General features: G+C 36.8%; 1 protein-coding gene across 3 annotated transcripts in view; it reads right to left on the bottom strand.

Annotated features, from left to right (window-relative positions):
* ARL6IP6 (ADP ribosylation factor like GTPase 6 interacting protein 6) overlaps window positions 1-20,528 on the bottom strand; it is a 44,822-nt gene that overhangs the window by 12,269 nt on the left and 12,025 nt on the right. For all 3 annotated transcript variants that reach the window (XM_033400049.2, XM_004276803.3, XM_033400050.2), the window contains exon 3: window positions 9,534-9,666. In XM_033400049.2, the coding sequence (XP_033255940.1) occupies window positions 9,534-9,666 (133 nt within the window). The remainder of the gene's footprint in view (window positions 1-9,533; window positions 9,667-20,528) is intronic.

Below are 20,528 nucleotides of genomic sequence, written 5' to 3'. Positions count from 1 at the left end.
TAGAACTTTTAATTGAATCACAACCCTATGCTTTGCTGGTGTGATATTAACTAACTTAATAACGTACAGGCTCTGAAAGATCCTAACAATGAACAAAGTTCCTTAACATGGAATTAAAATGTATACATTTAAGATATCTCTCATTGTACTACAACTCCCTGAAAATCAGTCAGAGAGAAATAAATAAATATCTGGTTGGATGAAACTGCATACTAACCTACACTCTACTTTACTTATATGCAGCAGTCTACTTGGTTGCAAATTGAATTATGTCAGACATGTTAACTTTATTCACCAGTATATCGAGGTAGCAAAATGCCTTAGGATATCTATCTGTCCTGGACACTACCTTGGTTAGACAAAGTCCTTATTCATTAGAAAGTTAGGCCAAACAGTACAAAAAGTACAAGAAAAATGGGATTCCCAAGCCTTTAGATTTCATGAGTCAGTTTAAAAATGATTTTTTTTTTTTAAAAAGGAAGTAACTGACTCCATGTTTTGTTGTCAAACTTGTTTTGCCAGGAACAGGTTTGAAAACCACTACAATCTACTATCAGCATAATTTCATACAAGAAAGAGCATCTTATTATCAAAAGAATAAAAAGGAGAATAACCAAAAGGATAAAGATCTCAAGATAAATAACAATTAGTCAACAAAAGATAATTGGCAATCAGTGGTAGGCCATAGTCAGATATCCAGCTTGAAAAATCTCAATTAAGGAAAGGAAAGAAAAGCTCTGGGACTATATCTGCTTTATCATCTGATGTATCTGTTGCTTTAACTAGTAAAGTTATACTTTTGCCTATGAGGGTAGGCATCATTGTTTTTAACCCATTTTGGAGAGAGGAAATTAAGGCTCAGAGACACCAGCTGACTTTCTCAAAAGCTCTTCTGGCAGTATATGGTATAGCCTGCATTTGGAAGTCACTTTCTGACTTATAAGCCCTTTTTAATATACCAGGCTGCCTAGTAATTTATAAAGATTTTTGAACACACAGAAAGGGTTCCAAGTTCAACACTGCCACGTGCTATCTCTTATGTATTTCTTATCAGTGCTATTCTGTACATATGGATACCCATGTCTTTTCAGCAGCCCAAACATAACACATTGTAAATTAGCATAAGCAAAAGCCATAGCAAACAGGTGCAAACACTTACTAGCTATATTGCTTTATGAAAATAACAAAGAAACCAAGAATATTTGATGAGTTCTTATAAGATTTTGTTACATCTATTTAAGTCTCCATTCAGAACTTTAATAGAATATATTTTATAAGATACGCATATATTTTAACCTTCACTTCAATAAGCCACAGTGTGGTGTCATCAATACATTCATTAATAGTGACAGCATTACAACTGCTGGCTCCAAACAGTCCCTAGATACTGAAACTTCACGATACTCAAATATCAAGGCCAAGTTCTTGATCTATCTCTTTTGTCAGTAGTTTTTCCTCTCCTACTGCAATTAGCCATCTGATATCTGTTTCATCAGTCCATGGCAATAAAGAATCTGATCTGACAAAGAGGCAGCCCTCCAAAGTCTGTATGAAAGAGTCATAGCATCAATTTATTGTGCTCAATGTTAAATCTAGTGTGCTTAGAAAAGAAACTTCTAATTTAAATACTAAATCACCCACTTTTCCTGACCTTCAAGACTTATATTACTGCCCAAGAACCCACAACCCCTTTTCTATTATGATTTTACTATTGTTTTGTACTGTATTTTAACCCCCAATAATTAAGGACCCTAATGTCAAGAAGAGCAAGAAGTCAGAGAAGACCCTTTAATAACATAGAAAAATAAACTTAATGTTGAGTAGAAAGGGTATTATTATAATACAGCAATGGCAATCCTAAATCCTGAATCTGCTTCCCTCCTACAACAATAGTAACAACAAACACATTCATATACAAATGTAATGGAGATTTAAATGTTTCAGCATCTGATTACATCCAGAACTTTACACAGAAAATAACACATGAAACAGTATCAGATCACATGTGTTAATTTTTATTCTGTAAAATAGTTACCAAAAAGAGTTTACCAAAAAGCAATTCGAATGAAAATCAACTGTTCCCATTTCTTTCTTACTTCAAATTTACTTTGCAAATACCAAATACCACTGTAAGAAAATACAATTTAAAAAAAAAGCTGCATAAAAATAAATTTAAACTGAAGTTAAAGCATGTGTTTATTGACATTGAGTGTCCTGATATTTACCAAATACCATTAGTGGTTGGAAGAAGAAACATAAAGGTGAATAATTCAGAGTGATCTAGACAAAAAGACCAAGAGCATCAGCAGTAGATACCCCTGGTTTGTATATTTACTATGAAACACTGTAGATTGCCAATCAAATTCTATAAATTATATTTTAAGCAGGCTTTAGTGAAGACACTACTCTCTACCTTAGCACATCCCTAGAAATCATGACATAATAACCAATAATTGTAAAGGTTCCCTGCATTTTGACCATAAGTCCCACATCAAATAAGTCATAAATACAAGCAATAATACATTTAAAAGCAAATACCAAACTTCAAACTTCTCTACCAATATAAAAGTGAATTTATGCTCTTAGTTCTATAAAACGAACATCCAACTATGCCTTCCTATCTGCCTCATTTTAGGAAATACACAGATGTGACCATCTCAGAGGCACTCAAAAGACAAATACTAACTTTGATTTTGAGTCTAATTATAACAAAAATACAGTATTTTGCTTATTTCTGATAATTCAAAATGGCTACTTCAGGGATAATTTTGAGGGTTTTGGTCTCTTTTAAAGCTATCTAAGAAAACTTAAAATGATGTCTACTTTTTCCTTTAACAAGTATTCCTATATCCTTAATAACTTGAAATACAAGCATTGGTTTTTCCTCCTTGGAAATGAGTCTCTGTGGGTATTACCAGCACAAAATAATAGTCCTATCCCTATAATGAAGTAACACCCTTAACTTATTTAAGAATACTGGCCCTTAAAAAAATTGGTCCTTGAACTCTGACTCTACGTAAAAGTACTATAAGATAGACAAACTTAATGATTTATTTAACTATTTTTCATATCACTTTTTTTGACTCAATTACAAAACTAATGAGCTGTCTACATTGTGCTTTTTGCTAGACCCATCATATATATTATCATTTCCCCAATAAATTTATTTTTAGACTATAAAGTAACATTTTTACCCTAGCCTGGACCTATTATAATCACTGAGTTATTTATTAGCAAGCTGATAATTATAAACCTGCAGCCACATCACTGCACCACTAGATGGGGCTTGTGCACACGTAATGTGAAATGCGAGCGCAGTCATTCTGAAGGGGAGAACTCTGATCACTGAGAGAAAACAGTGAAGGAGAGAACAAAGAGTGAGATTTTAAGAACAGATTTTAATTGCATTTGGCAATATCGCATTGGCAAAAATGTCATAGAGCAAAGGCCCACAGCAAGTGCCTTTAATTGTCAATAAAATGATGCTGTTTCAATTAGTGAAATTCCTCCTGTTGATTCTTTTCATAATAAAAACGAGGTGGGCAAACAAAAACAATAAACATAGAGTTAGGTGCTAGCTATGACACATGCAAATTATTTGGCTTTGTGCAAGGTACTTAAATTCCTTGGGACTCAGTTTCTTCATCTGTTAATAAAAATGATAACCCCTAAGGATGACTTAGCAGAGACTCAGTTCTCCCATAATCTTTAATAGGAATGTCTAAGACATCCCTAGCAATCCTAGAGTATTCATTAAAAAGTTGTACTTGTTAGGAAAAACGCAACTTTGGGGCACATCTCCTATCCATACCTATCTTCATCCCCAACCAGGAGGACTTAAATAAAAGCTCTGGTGCTGGGCTTCCCTGGTGGCGCAGTGGTTAAGAATTCACCTGCCAATGCACGGGACACGTGTTCGAGCCCTGGTCTGGGAAGATCCCACGTGCCTCGGAGTAACTAAGCCCGTGTGCCACAACTACTGAGCCTGTGCTCTAGAGCCCACGAGCCACAGCTACTGAAGCCTGTGCGCCTAGAGCCTGTGCTCTGCAACAAAAGAAGCCATCGCAATGAGAAGCCTGCACACCGCAACGAAGAGTAGCCCCCCATTCACCGCAACTAGAGAAAGCCCACGCCAGCAACGAAGACACAACACAGCCAAAAATAAATAAATAAAATAAATTTATTAAAAACTATAATATATATATATTTAATATATATATATTAAAAAAAAAAAGTTCTGGTGCTGCCATCGGCCCAGCCTGGAAACAACCCAAAGATTCTTTCAAGCTCTGGGTTCTCTCTGAATGCAGTATCTTTACATGGGTAGGTCACATATTTATATGCATTAACTCCTGGAAACTATAATTAAAGCAGATCACCATAATGTGAAATATTGATTACATATACACTGCTAAATTTGCCTGCTTGGAAATCACTAACAACACCCAATGAGTAAACAGGGAAAACTAATGAGAAGTGAACTAAAGATGTTGATTAAATAGTGTAGGAAAACAGGATAATGAATTATAAAGTAGCAAGAAGTAGGCAGTGCCTATATAGATACTCCAAGGAATCTAAAGTTACTGCCTCTGCCTCTTATTAACACTTTAACAGATTTTCAGAAACAACTAAGAAAATAATTTAAAAGTACAATTGACCCAAATTTTCTTTTCCACAAAGTAACTGCATCCTAATGGAGTTTGCATATTTGACATTGCAGTATAACTTCTAACCCAGAAAAGTTTGCAAAGTGAGCATGACATCCATCTTTCTTAAAATACGCCTTTGAAGCCCATTAAGTACCTGACTGAAAATACAACTTGCAAACTTTTTTAACCATCTTATTTCCTAAAGGTCTGTGCCTATGTAAAAGTGAAAGTTTCTAAGCTGTATCTGTTATGGACTATGTTTGTGTCCATTTCCTTACCACCAAATTCATGTCAAAACCTATTCCCCAATGTGATGGTATTAGAATTTGGGGCCTTTGGAAGGTAATTAGGATTAGATGAAGTCATGAGAGTGAAGCCCTCATGAATGGGATTTGGGATGAGTGCTGTTATAAGAGTCACAAGAGAGCTTGCTTCCTCTCTCTGCTCTCTGCCTTGTTAGGATACAACAAGGTGGAGGCCATGTGCAACACAGAAGATGGACCTCACCGGAAACTGACCATGCTGGCAGCCTGATCTTAGAATTCCAGTCTCCAGACTGTGAGAAATAAATTTCTGTTGTTTATAAGCCACCCAGTTTATGGTACTTTGTTACAGCAGCCTGAACTAAGATAATATCTAACAAATAGGAAACAGTAAATAAAAAAACTTTTTTAATGAGTACAAAGGTTTTCTTTTTTTTTTTTTGCGGTACGCGGGCCTCTCACCGCCGCGGCCCCTCCCACTGCGGAGCACAGGCTCTGGACGCGCAGGCCCAGCGGCTACGGCTCAGGGGCCCAGCCGCTCCGCGGCACGCAGGATCCTCCCGGACTGGGGCACGAACCCGCGTGCCCTGCATCGGCAGGCGGACTCCCAACCACTGCGCCACCAGGCAAGACCTCTTCTTTTTTTAAAAAAATTAATTAAATTTATTTTTGGCTGCGTTGGGTCTTCGTTGCTGCATGTGGGCTTTCTCTAGTTGTGGTGAGCGGGGGCTACTCTTCGTTGCGGTGCGCGGGCTTCTCATTGCGGTGACTTCTCTTGTTGTGGAGCACGGGTTCTAGGCATGCAGGCTTCAGTAGTTGTGGCTCGTGGGCTCTACAGCGCAGGCTCAGTAGTTGTACTGCATGGGCTTCATTGCTCCGCGGCATGTGGGAACTTCGCAGACCAGGGCTCGAACCCGTGTCCCCTGCATTGGCAGGTGGATTCTTAACCACTGTGCCACCAGGGAAGCTCCAAAGGTTTTATTTCTTAACTCCCCTAATGAATTATTGATCCAAATTGTGATTTCATTAAATGTCTCATCTAATATTTACTACATATCAATAAAGATTATTATTTTCTTCCCTTGAGGAGTTTATGTTCCTAGGGAAGTACAACTAATTGATAGCCATAGTAAACATGGTCTTCTCAAATTTTTTTCCCACTTCTACTAATGTTTTAAAAAATGCCCTTGTATTTTAATCTGCAAAGGAGAACAAACGACTTTTTTTTAACAAACCAGTTAGACCTGATTATTTTATTCTCTTCATGCCTTGTATTCATGGAGTTAGAAACGGAATATTTTAAATAATAATCCTAATCTTAAAAAGAAAAAGTAAAGGGCTTCCCTGGTGGCACAGTGGTTGGGAGTCCGCCTGCCAATGCAGGGGACACGGGTTCGTGCCCCGGTCTGGGAAGATCCCACATGCCGTGGAGCAGCTGGGCCTGTGAGCCATGGCCGCTGGGCCTGCGCGTCCGGAGCCTGTGCTCTGCAATGGGAGAGGCCACAACAGTGAGAGGCCCGCATACCGCCAAAAAAAAAAAAAAAAAGTAAAGAGAAAAGTCTCTTCATTTTATGTCTCAATTATCTTGCCTTTCTTTAGTTTCTAATTAGTTAAGCAGACCCGTTAATAAATTATCTTAGAATTTAGCCATCATTTGTTAGATTTCCCTTAAAAGATAGATATATATAATGATTGGTCTTTAAAATATATTTAAAACATTGAAAATTCCAAAGAAATATTCCAATAGAAAGAGAATAGAAATATTCCAATAGAATAGAAAATGTTCCAACAAAATGTTAAATAAAAAATGGATTACAAATATGTATATTGTGATCCCAGTTTTAATTTTTAAAAATATGCTAAGAATGGAAAGATATACATTAAAATGTTGTGTCACTTTCTCTAATTATGGGTTTTTCCATTATTTTTCTTTTTGTCTTTTGAATTTTCAACAAAGAACTTATATTACTTTTATATAATCAAAGAAAATATTTATATTAACATCACTTTATTTTAGATAACAAAAGAATACATAACCTATTATAAAGATATTTTTATAAAAGTGTGATATTACAAAATAATAAAATATATCAATCTGATTTCTAAGAAAATACAGTCTGAAGATTTCAACTTTCTCAAAAGGTAGAGAAGTTGTTTCCCTGTACAAGCACTCACTCTACTGGTGACATAGAGAATACTTATATTCTGCCATTTCTGAAGTAATTGCATTATTTTCTACAAACGCTAGAAGGCAGGGTTTTCACTATAAAACAACTGTACCAATCATCACTATTATATGCCTTTCTGGGTCTGTGGTTTCTGTTAATATGTGATCAAATATCACTGTATTTATTATATGTCTTTTTTAGACTGTACTTCTATTAAGCATATGATCATTTTAAATTACAGTCTGACTCTCGTGAGATTTAATAGCTGATTTATCATATATAAAATTAACATCTCTACTTACATACTGAAAGGAATTCAAATATATATGTACACACAATGTACCTATTTCAAAACTGCATTTTTTGGATTGTATTAACAAATATGTAAGTCTCTGATCTGATACCATCTCATATTAAATTTGAATGACTAATAAAGACGTTGAAAACTGAGGCCCATCTGGTTCTAGTCTAATAAAAAACGCAAAGATAATTTTTAAGAAATTAGTTAAATACCCTCAGAATTCCAGATCCTTAAGAGAACAGAAATGCTTTTCTCTAACTCCAAAAGCATCTAACATATGAGTCTTAGGAATTCTGGTAGTAGTGGAAGAGAAGCTGAGAGGGAAAATGACATTCCAGGAAGAGAGAACAGCAAGAGTAAAGCCATGGCATCTCAAAAGTTCGTAGCTTATTTGGGGGATGTCAGAATAATCTGATATGTGGCTACAGGAGAGGGTACACTGGAGAAATAGCTGAAGATAAAGTTGGAAAAGCAGAGTAAGGTGGAAAAGTAGAGTAAGGTCACTTGGGGAAGGACTGTTAAGCTATACTTGGGAGCACAGACTTTATTTTGAAGGCAATGGGAAAGCTGCTGAAGGCTTTTAAACCAGGGAGAGCTGTGACTAAGATCTGTTTTTAGAAAGGTTATAATATACAGGACAAATGAGAAGAGTGAAAGCTTGTAGTAGGGGACTTCAAGGAGTGAAGTACCCTAGCCAAGATCTGAAATAGAGCAAAAACACTGTGGGTGCTAAGACAAAGTATTCCAATAACACCTCAAAAGGCAAGAATGACTAGACTTGGCGAAGGGATATAAATACAGTGAAAAAGGGTTTCAAGCCTTGATAAGTGAGTGGATACTTATGTCTTTAAGACAAATTGAAGCTTTAACAATTCTAAGTGCCAGGTGCTTTCTGAATCCAGGTTGCAAAATCTACTTAATACCTGGAAATGTACGACTAGAATTCAGGGGAGAAGTGAGACATAAATAAGTAAAAGAAAAAAAATAAAATTAAGAGTTTTTGTGACTTATGAAAGTAGTCTCATTATGTCATCTATATTAGACTCATACCCCCTATTAAAGTAACTAATTGATGTCAATGAGCAGCAATAGAATATAAATTTGAACTGAGAGCAAAATTAACTTTCCAACTGAATGGTACCCATGTAAACTATGGGATGGTACTGCACCGTTAGGTATAATTTAGTCAATTTAGATTATTAATTAATCATTATCCACTCAAAATACACATAAATGTATTGGCAGGTATGTGATTTATGTTACATTTACAGATAGGGATTTATTAAGATGTTTAAAATACACTTATGCATTTAATTTGAAGTGATTAAACTTATTTACAGAGTCCCTCAAATAGATTTTATTTTATCTCCACGAGTTGTCCATGGGGTGGGCTGGAACTGGTAGTAACAACAACAGTAACAACTATAATACTCTTAATAACATACATATCATTAACAGAATTTATTTTCTACTCTTCATTCTCTCCCCCCACTCCTTCCACCCTTAGTTTGTAGAATAAACTAGAGGTCTTAGATGCTTTTATTTGGCAATTTATAAAACCTGAGTCTTCCCAATATAAATAAACTAGATTAGAATGCTGATTACTGAATTTTCTGGAACTCTTTGAAACAGAAAATATAGACCAAAGAAATATAATGTTTCACTATGAAACGCATCTAATCTGGTCTAGACATATAAACTGGGTGCCATAAATGCTTGCTAATTATTATACGAAGTTTAAATCTGAGGAAAATTTCAATCCAATTATTAAGCTGTTACAAGTCTGACTATCTACGCATGAATCTTGTAAAACTTTCATACTGCTAACATTAATTCAGCCTTCATATACTGTTTTAAATGAAATTCCATCCCAAAAGGACAAATAGCCATCAAAGTTTCCTACTTATTAGATTATTCCTTGAATTAATTTTTTTAGACCACCATTGAATTATCTACATACAGAGTTTAAAATATTCTTCTCCACTTATCTAAAGGCTGAGCCAAGCTGAAAACTTTGAGTCATCTGTATTTTATAGATTAAAGACTGGGGCCTCAACGTATTATCTCACAAGCAAGCAGCCTCTTGCTTCTATTTTAGTAGGTTTCAGCAGAATGGCTTGGGAAAAAAAAAAGAAGAAACAGGAATACTTACTTGAACCTGGCAGGTGAAAGAGGAGTAGGAGGAAACATTCCTGGTTCAAAAGAATCAAAATAAGTCACTGTCCAAGAAAAGCTGCAGCAGGAGAATCCGGCAGTTAGGGATATTATAAGTAGAGTCCAGAATCCTTAATGGGAAAAGAAAGGGGAAAACTTGAATTATTAACATCAAAGCAATTTAAATTAACCCAGTAGATCATGTTCAGATCACACGTATTTCTGATCTTCTAAATTATATGTAAGTGATAAAAGAGATATGAGCTTAGTAGAAGCTCTCCCATGTGGAAGTGTAAAATATTAAAGCACAACTGGAAGTCATATCATTGAATATTTTAATTCAATTATAATTTACTATGTGGAAAAGAGTACAAATTCAACTTAAAAATATAACTTTTAGCTTCAGTTTTATAAAATTCAACTGTGGAAAAAATGGGAAAACACTTCACTGTTAAAATGGCTTGCCCTTTTTCATTTAACGTTGTGATTATAGCTTGCTGCCTTTTATTACTTAGTACTAAGCGATCCCTTTCCATACCATGCACTATTGACATATGAATCAATTTTAGTGTCTACTCTTTATAGCTTTCCTATAAACATTACAAACCAATTCTGATTATTTAACCTTGCTCAGTATATGAACAAAAGTTAATGTCCAATTTATAAATGAGCTGGGATCCTAGACTTTATTTTCAGTCACACTGGAGCTGCATTTTGTAAGGGATATCAAGTCAAAAGCACAGTACTACAGGAGTTGCGAGAGAAAAGGGTTAAGAAATGGAAGAATGTGGGGAATAAACAAAGTGACAATAGAGGGAACAATTTAATTTGAAGGATTTTAGATACACATTCAAACTGCCTCCTTAAGACAGTTTACTAAGACACTAATACTGGTAAGTGTGTGTGTCCCAGGCCTCAGTAGTACACAGAGGAAGGAAGGTTGAGAAGACTACAGTAGAGAATGGCTTACGAATTATCAGATTTACTGGTTGCACAAAATGCACAACCAAAGATAGCTTTATTTTAGCAAGAAGCAGGAAAGAAATAGGTGCATTGGACCGTCTGTAAACCATTTGAAGCTCAGTAACAGACTGAGCTGCTAAAAGATAAACTCAGAGGAATGAAGTATTAAAAAACCAAGCCAAACAAAAAACTATAGCAAAGTATTTTTGAAAGATGAACCTAATTTTTTTTTCCTGGAAGACCCCTTCCCTTACCCCCTTTTAAAAAGATAATGGACTTTGTATTCACTGCCCCAGAAGAAGGATGTGGCAAAGAAAGGAGAAACAGCTCAGTACCTCTTTGGTTTTCATGTTGCAAAATAATTAAGGGAACTAGTAGGATAGATAGAAATAGGAGGAGGGTAGATAAAGACAAAACATCCTGAATAGATAGCAAGGATAATCAATTGACTGGGGTGTAGAAAAAACATTTGTGTAGAACAGGGAGAGAAAGTGAGGGTTTTATCTACAGGTGAGAAAGATTCCCCCATTTTGAAGAGTGTTATGTGTGTGTATATGGGGAGTCGGTAGTGCTGCTGGGGCTTCCTGGTGGAGCCATCAAGCCACACAACACCAGAGAGGAATTGGAGTGGTGTACAGTATCCTGGCAGATGGACCCAGAGCCAAGCTTGCAGATGCCTCTAAGATGGGGCATAGAAACAGCAGATGGTCATGTGCCTGGAAGGTGCTACACCTGAAAGGCCATCCTGACCAGAATGCAAAATGTTTCAGCAGTAACTCATTTGAGCAAACGTCTTGAGGACTAGATTGCACTCCTATCCCAATATCCTTGCACAGATTCTAGAACCTTGCCCAACCTGTGACTGAGTAGAGAGAACCTTAGTAAAGACTGAGGTGCAACCTTCCTGCCAACCCAGAGACTATATGTTTGGGGACTGCTGTGGAATGATGGAAACTTCTCAGTATCTAAAAACGTGAGAAAGACACAAAATAACCCAAAATAACAAAATGTGAGGCTCCCTAAAGCCCATCAAATTTTTTCACATAGGTGCTTTAACAGAACACCTGCCAAATTTAGTACAAAAATATTCTTGAGTTTTCAGAAATGACTACTATTCCATGATCTAAGTGCTTGCCTTACTTTGGACATTTTAGTTATTTTATATTCATTTTGAATTAATCAACAGTTATATCCCTAATAAAACTCAGGTCACAAGGACAGGGCTAAAAAAGTACATTGCAATATTGTGGTCTAGAAGTGCTTATGCTTCTGAAATTACTCAATTCATGTATGAACAAGCAGAAAAGCCACAGAAGTTGGCAATTTGCAACTAAATTTTTAACGAGGCCCTACCTTCAGAATCCTGAAGCTACAATAACTTATGTTTTGTAAACCCATTTTACCAAGTGTTAACATAATTTTTAAAAGGTACCTAAAAATGAAGCTAGTCTCCCTTCCCCAATTTACCAACTCCATTCCTGAAAGCAATCATTTAAGAGTTTATTGTTCACCTTTTGTAAATTTATAGGTAATGTAGATAGTCATGTACAAGAATGGGGCCAGTTATATACAAGAATGTATACTATGTATATATTTTCTCAGTTTATTTTCCGCAAATGAGATTCTCAGCAGAAAAACTGTCCTGAACTTTTTCACACAACAATTTTGGAGACCTTTCATATCACTACACATAGCCACAATTCCACTGCATATTTTTAAATTAATTAATTAATTAATTTTGGCTGTGTTGGGTCTTTGTTGCTGCGTGCATCTTTTCTCTAGTTGAGGCGAGCAGGGGCTGCTCTTCATTGCAGTGCACAGGCTTCTCATTGCGGTGGCTTCTCTTTGTTGTGGAGCACGGGATCTAGGCGCACGGGCTTCAGTAGTTGTGGCACAGGGGCTCAGCAGTTGTGGCTCGTGGGCTCTAGAGTGCAGGCTCAGTAGTTGTGGCACATGGGCTTCATTGCTCCACGGCATGTGGGATCTTCCCAGACCAGGGCTCGAATGTGTGTCCCCTGCACTGGCAGGTGGATTCTTAACCACTGTGCCACCAGGGAAGTCCCCATTGAATATTTTTATTATTCCACTTTTTCACTATTAAAAACAATACTGCAAGTAACATTATTATACTTAACTATAGTTACACAAGGATATCTGTAACAAATTTCTGAAGAAAGAACTGCTGTGTCAAAGGATATAGGTCTTTTAAATAAACACACATCCTTCTTTCTTCTCTACAGTTCAATTTTCATCAGTTGATGATATGATGGGAATTTATCTCTTCCATCCTCTTGGACTCAATATTTTCACTTAAAGCAAACATAAGGGTAGGTGGGAGGGACTTCCCTGGTGGTGCAGTGGTTAAGAATCCACCTGCCAATGCAGGGACACAGGTTCGAGCCCTGGTGCAGGAAGATCCCACATGCTGCAGAGCAACTAAGCCCGTGTGCCACAACTATTGAGCCTGTGCTCTACAGCTCACGAGCCACAACTACTGAAGCCCACGCACCTATAGCCCACGTTCCACAACAAGAGAAGCCGCCGCAATGAGAAGCCCACGCACCACAACGAAGAGTAGTCCCCGCTTGCTGCAACTAGAGAAAGCCCACGTGCAGCAAGGAAGACCCAATGCAGCCAAAAATAAATAAATTTATTTTTTAAAAAAAGGGTACGCGGGAAACTCCTATTCTAATCCCTTTACTGGAGCTGTATATTCACTTATCTAATTGGGGAGATCATTTTTCAAAATAATGATTTTTGTTTCAAAGTGTAGTTACTTTTCTAAAAATATGGTAGCAGCTTTGTGTATTTCTATAAAAGCTTCTAGCAAAGAAAGATTATGATATGTTCTAAATATTTTAATGTTATTTAGCAGTTTCAGGCTTACAGTGATGAGATGACTTTTAGAAGTTTTATGAAGTCAGAGATGTGGAAGGTGGTCAGCACATGTTACACGTAAGCAGAAAAAAACAGAAAAACAAAACCCTCCCATATTCCCATACTGGGAAAGGTTTCTTATTAAAACAATGTTAAACAATCAATTACACATTCTTCATAAGATGTATTCCTGCCATAAATAAACAATGGGACGAAATGTGACAGCACATTGCTAATTTCAAGGACTGTTTTACAGTTTAACATTTGAAATGTTTAAACAAAGTAGTATACTATGAAATACAATAATAATAAATAAAAAATAATAAATACATGTAAATAAAAAAATAAAATAAAAAAATAATAAATAAAAAATGAGGTAGATCTATATATACTGATACAGAATGAACTTCAAGATACTTTAATAAAGGTACAGCATATGCATGATTCCAACTGTTTTTTCTACAACACTGACAAAACCACATATTTTAAATTATCATATATATTCATATTTCTATATACCATATATAGAAAAAGACCTGAAAATATACACAAGTATATTGTATATTGTGTACAAGTAGATTAGTGGTAACCTTTGTTTAATTGTCGGAATTTTTTTTGTAGTGAGACTATATTATAACTTACATAACTAACTTATAAAATTAAAAATGAAAATTAAATAGGTCATTTTATGAGTTGTAAAAGCTATAACCAGCTGGCTACTAATAAAAGTTTCGACGTACTCATGCATAAAACTAATCAACAACTTTTAAAAATTTTATCTAAGCAAATTTTTGCAACTTTATCATAAAGCTAGACAGCCTTGGATCTTCAAACTTATTATTTCCAAGTACAGGAGCAGAGGAAAGGGATCTTCCTCCCCTACCAGTGCCACCTGAACACACAGTTGGCGTACAGCAGCTACATTGATAAAGGTCCCTACCCAACTGCCTGTCCACCTGCCACTCAGCTTGTAGCAATTCCACTCCCCTTCCTACTAAAAAGGGTAAAGAGTAGAAGGGGACATTCTGACTGGACCTGGTAAAACTTGAAAACTAAGTAACATCTGTAGTTTCCAACCATGTTAAATCATCATATCCACATGGGAAACTTTAAACTTTTTTATTACGGACAATTTCAAACATACACAAAAGTAGAAAGAAGAATACAATGAAACCCCATATACCCATCACTCACCTTGCAACAATTAACTCATGGCAAATCTTGTTAAACCTGTATTTTCCCCTGAAGCCTGTAATTTTCAGTATACTAGGAAAAATAGTTATCACTATCATCTTGTTCCAACATACCTTTTCCCTTATTTTTTTAAAATAAATAAATTTATTTTAAAAAAGACAATTGTATCCTAAGTAGTCATTTGTTAAATGTCAAATCAGTCATGCAGAATAGACATCAAGTACTATTCAAAAAAGGGCAAGAAAACTGGGGTTACAACTCATCAGGAAATTCTTCACGACTAAGCATGGTTTAAGAAAAAGTATAGACTCTGCATCAGACTCTGGGGCCAGAATTCCAACTTTGACATTTACTCCCTCCATGAATTTGGGTAAGTACTTTAACCTCTCCAAGCCTCCTGTAGAATGGGAATAATGATACCTACTTTGAAAGGTAAGTAGAAAGGATTAAATGAGGTTATGTATGTAAAGTATCTGGGAGAATACCTGGTTCATGGCAGATGTTCAACAAAGAGTAGCTGTTATTGGTATAAAGGAAGAATAACTTCAGCTGGCCTTTGAAGGATGGCAGGGGTGGGGGAGGGAAGGTAGGCACAGCGTGACCAAGGCCTGGAGGTGGAAATATCTATGTTGGGTTTTGCAGTAAATAGTCTGGCAAAGAGGGTGAGAGTGGGAGGCACGATCAGCAAAGTGGGCACATTTAAGAGGGTGCAGCCTTGAATGCATGGCTAAGGAGGCTAGCATTTCTTTTTTTTTTAAAATCAATCAATCAATTAATTAATTAATTAGGCTGTGTTGGGTCTTCGTTGCTGCACGCGGCCTTTCTCTAGGGCTACTCTTCATTGCAGTGCACGGGCTTCTCTTGTTGCAGAGCACGGGCTCTAGGCGTGCGGGCTTCAGCAGTTGCAGCGCATGGGCTCAGTAGTTGTAGCTTGCGGGCTCCAGAGCACAGGCTCAGTAGTTGTGGCGCACAGGCTTAGTTGCTCCACAGCATGTGGGATCTTCCTGGACCAGGGCTCGAACCCCTGTCCCCAACTGCATTGACAGGCAGATTCTTAACCACTGTGCCACCAGGGAAGTCCTCTAGCATTTATTCTTGTTGGCTAAGACAGTGAACGTGGAGCAGTCCTAGACATAACCTAGGTTAGAACCGAGTGCAGACAAGCCCAGCAAGAGCTACAGTCCTCACTGCTCTAAAGAGCTGTGTTCTCCACCAGGTGCTTCTCACACTGCTCTATGCCTCAGCTGAGGTGAACTGATGTGGCCTTGGACTGGAGAGCAGCCTGTCCAGTAAGCTGTGACTTATGATTAAAAAATGTGTCAGCAAAACTGAGCTGTGCTAATCCAGATTCTTCTTTTTGGAACAAGAACAAGACAGCAGCTGCTAGAGCTGAGCAGAAAGGTCTTGAGGCAGACCTGGGGCTGCGGTGTCTGCTTGGGACCACAGGTACCCTGAGGCTAGGAGGATGCCGGGTGATAGAGAGTGAGGAACCTGACATGGATGGATGGTTGGTCAAAACACACAAAGGACCTGCCAAAGGTAGATCCTAGAAAGAGCAGTCCTCGCACCCCTGGCCTCTGCAGCATCCTCCAGCGTCGTGCCCAGCCTGGGACTTTCTCCTGGCCACTGGCCGCCCGCGGCAAGCCTCGTTGGGGCATGCTGCATAGAGACGTGTCCTCCGACGTGCAGTGCAAGGCGCTGGATAAGATGTTCCAGAAGCAGAAGTACATCAACAAGCCCAACCGCAAGAAGCTGGCGGCCAAGCTGGGCTTGAAAGACTCACTGGTGAGGGCAGTCTCCCCAAAGGCCCTCCCCGCACACATTGTACAAATGGGAAGGTTCTCTGAAACTGCTTAGGTCCCACTGTACAGAGGGGGTAAGGTCTAGAGAGGGAGTAAGTGCACGAGCCAGCTTCGTGGAGGCTTCTTGCGATCTATTTTGCCTTATTTTTAATCATTTAATGAACAATTTACAAAAGAATAAAAAGCCTGAAAAAACTGTTAGAAATTTTAATAAGATATAGTAAACCCAAATTTTTATTCTGAGTTTCCCTGATTTAAAAACAAACAAACACACTATAAATGGGCATTTCCTCTAAGTGCAAATAACTGCTTACTATCTTCATGCATGTATCTGGAACATAACCATCCTGTAAATACTGATTTTAGACTTCAGATACATCTCTAATTGGTTATAGCTTATTATTAGTTTTGCTTTTTCTTTATGCACTTGCATCATCAAAACACAATGCTTGAAGGAATTTTTAAAATCTTTCATGGCTTATAAGACATGGAAGACAACCATCTTTGCTCCATAATTTGTATAACATTTTCACTTTTAGATTTATAAACAATTTGAATACTCAATCCAATGATTTTTTTTCCATTCCTTTCCAGTCACCTTCCATTAGCATTTCTCTACTTACAAACAGTATCAAATAAATTAGCATGCACAGATTCATAAAAGATAAAGACTGTTATACATTCTTTTAGCAAAAGGGGATGGTTCTTGTTTTTGCCTGAAGTCCTTTCTGTTGAATGACTAACTGGATAAGAATACTATAGTTTTCTGAAAAGAATCAGATAGTAAAATATCTTCAGCTTCACTTGCCATCAGGTTTCTTTCACAACTACTCAACTCTGCCGTTGTAGCATGAAAGCAGCCATAGTCAATATATAAAACAAGAGGCAAGGCTATGCTACGATAAAACTTAATGTACAAAAACAGGTAGCAGATCAGATTTGGCCCAGGGGCCACAGTTTGCTGACCTCTGCTCTGGAGGATTCCATCATGTTATTCTTTTTAGCATAGTTGAGAATAATTGATGAGTAATATTAGATGATTCCTAAAATAATGAAATAGCAAAATGTTTCCAGATACAGGAAAATAAGGTCATTAAAATCTTATAATGTATCTTAGGTTTATAAAAGGGGCCAATACACAAATATGGTAATTTCAAGATCAAATATGCTTTATTCTATAGAAAAAAATATAACTCAATTTTCTCTTTATTTTCTGGAAAGGTCCCCTAAGAAAAAGTAAATGACATGAAATAACAATTCTTACAAATAGAACTGCTCAAGAAAATTTAAAAATGAAGACTGGGTCCAATGGACCCTGATGGCATACTGAGCATGCAGCCAATTAAGTGACTTTAACTTTGATTCAGGAGATAAGGATAGGGTCTGAAATTTTATAAATGCAAAAAAAGAAAATCTTCAGGTTTTTGTTTGTTTGTTGTTGTTGATACGCCTGGGGGATGGGAACTACTAGACCAGTGGTTCTTGTAAACTAGCAGCATCAGCATAACCTAGAAACTTATTAGGAATGCAAATTTCTGGGCTCTACCCCATACCTGAATCAGAAACTCTGGACCCAGTGCAGCCCAGTAAAATGAGTTTTAACAAGTTTTCCTGGTGATTCTGATGCTAGCTAAAGTCTGGCTTTGTTAGCCTCAGAAACATCCCTCCTGATCACCAAAGTTGGGCCAGGCAGTATCACACTAACAATAACAAACCAATTTCTTGAGATTTAGAGGTCCTAATGTCTGGTTCGCATTACTGCTTTTACGTGTTAAGAGGAGATCTGCAATGATTTCATGACTAATAATTTAGCTGCACACTGATAATTCTTGCTAATAACCTGTACTGCTTCTGCCTTGCTACCATGCCTAAACTATCTCATGGTTTAGAAGGGAATATTTTATACTGATGGATGCAGGATAGTTGGGAATACCAGGTGAAACAACACGTTTCTGGCATACTGTAAAAGTTCAACAGTGTTGTTAATTGTTGAACGTGTTATTCACACTTGCATAAACTTGTGCTTTCTTTTTAAACAAAGTTTTTCTCTTTGGGAGTTACAGTCATTCATTATAAAGACAAAAAAGAGATTTTAAAAAAACTATTATTCCAAAACCCATTTTGGTTGTATCCTTCTAGTCTTTTGGGGCTTTTGTTTTTCTCTTCTTTTTTGCCTTGGTTCTTTTACTGATATGAGTAAGCAATTACACAATTTTACAAAGACTGTGCTGCAGAATAGGATAACATATTTGTAAATTTTTAAATTAAATATTAGAGTTACTCCACCCAGCTGCAGATAGCACTGTATCATTTCCTTAATAGACTGTGGGCTCAAATTACAAGGTTCGTACATTCTCTAAAAAGCTCAAGTTCATGGTTTCAATCATCTTTCACTGCAAGGAAGAAACTGAGTGAGTTGCTCCCAACTTGTGCCTTGCTAAGAGAATGGGTCATTTTGCAACACACCCTTTCTCTTGGAAATTTTTACCATATTTCTAATGTTCTGTATCATGAAATTATGATGGTAAAGTCTCACTTATCACTCTGCAGAAGAAAAGTAATAAATCATCAACTCTTTAAATGAGCTGGCTTCATCTCTGATTGAACTCAGTATATGTCAGTCATCTCTGTAAATGTGTAGAAGCCTGGAAACATCTCAGGCATAAAACAGGCAGTAAATGGGCAGCTAAAAAATAAGAATAGCCCTTGACACTGCAAGATGCTAGGAATCTGCTCCTAGCCACAAAAGGGACTTAAAGGTAACTATTAAGCAGTAGGTGTCAAGAAATGACAGGCACCAAAGATCAAGTTTAAAAGCTTTTTAGACATTGAAGAAACTCCATCAAATCTGATTACAATTTCTGTATGACGCTATTTACAATGTTTATAAAAGTACTAGACCTACATTTAACTTGGTAACAATATTCTTAGATTAAGTACTTTCTGCTAAAGGCAATTCCTTCTATTTTTCTTATGTACTTATTTCAAGTTTGCCTCAAATAAAAGGTCATTTTATCATACTTTATATTGACTAGGAAAAAACGCAAAAATTGGAAATAGGGCTGTGTGAAATGTGGTAAAATTTGGGAAAATGTGACAGATACAAAAGCCAATGTGCAAAAAAGAAACAACTCAATTTCTTATATGATTAGTTCAATCCACTTGGCCGGAAAATAACTTCAAGGAGGAATGAGTGGAATGTGATTTTAACTAAATAATCAGAAGTTTTATTTTATTAATCTCCTTGAAAAACAGGCTTACAGTAGTGGATGGTTTGCAGGATAATTATAAAAGGAAAGCCCTAAGAACTCTGCAGTGTGACTCTAATGCCACCCAGGGAAGATTTGGGGAGATGAGTTCTAAAATCAGCTGATAGTATTAATCACACCTCCCTGGCTGGGCTACCTCACTAGTGAAGATGAACACTGTGACAACCTAATCCTGTTAGCCATTAGGATCAATTAACTCTCCAAAGGCACTTATACCATGCTCATCACGAACCCTTTTTGAAAAACTATAAACAGGTCTTCCCATGAATATTTCTTTCAGAGAAACAAGGATGACAAGAGAATAGCAGTGTCTCAGGTCCTTAAGTTTCTTAACAGGCATTTACGCTTATATATTGTTTCCTGTTAGCCTGTTAGTCCTTAGTCAACTCTCAAGAACTTTTAACTACTTTTGAATACATTTTTAAAAACTGTGATTCTGGCCCTGCAAAAGTATTTCTCAAACTGTGGTTTATCAGAACTTGTAAAAAAATGAGGATTCTTAGGTCCTACCCTGGGACTGAAACAAAGTCTAGAGATGATTTTTAAAAGAAAGCCTGGTGATTCTTACACATACCAAAATGAGAATCACCGCTATAATCTGCTCTTACTGAGCTATGCCAACATTGGACTAGGATTAAACTGCAATAAAAAATATTTGTAGTGTGCAAAATTTTTATCAGTCTGTCTAGAAAGAAAACTGTTTCATGGAGAGTAGTTACTGGGCTCACATTTGTTTCTAAAAACCAACCCACTTTCAAACAAGAATTGAGGCAGTGTATGCATTAAAATTTAAACATTAGTCACTGAAATATAAAGATAACAACATGTATAGACAGTACTATGATTAAAGAAAGGTAATACACAATCAACATTACATTTAGCTGTGAG

Source organism: Orcinus orca, chromosome 7 (assembly GCF_937001465.1).
Source record: "Orcinus orca chromosome 7, mOrcOrc1.1, whole genome shotgun sequence".
NCBI classification, from domain to species: Eukaryota; Metazoa; Chordata; class Mammalia; order Artiodactyla; family Delphinidae; genus Orcinus; species Orcinus orca.
The sequence above is the reverse complement of the archived record's forward strand: the minus strand, read 5'-3'. Positions and strand labels throughout refer to the sequence as shown.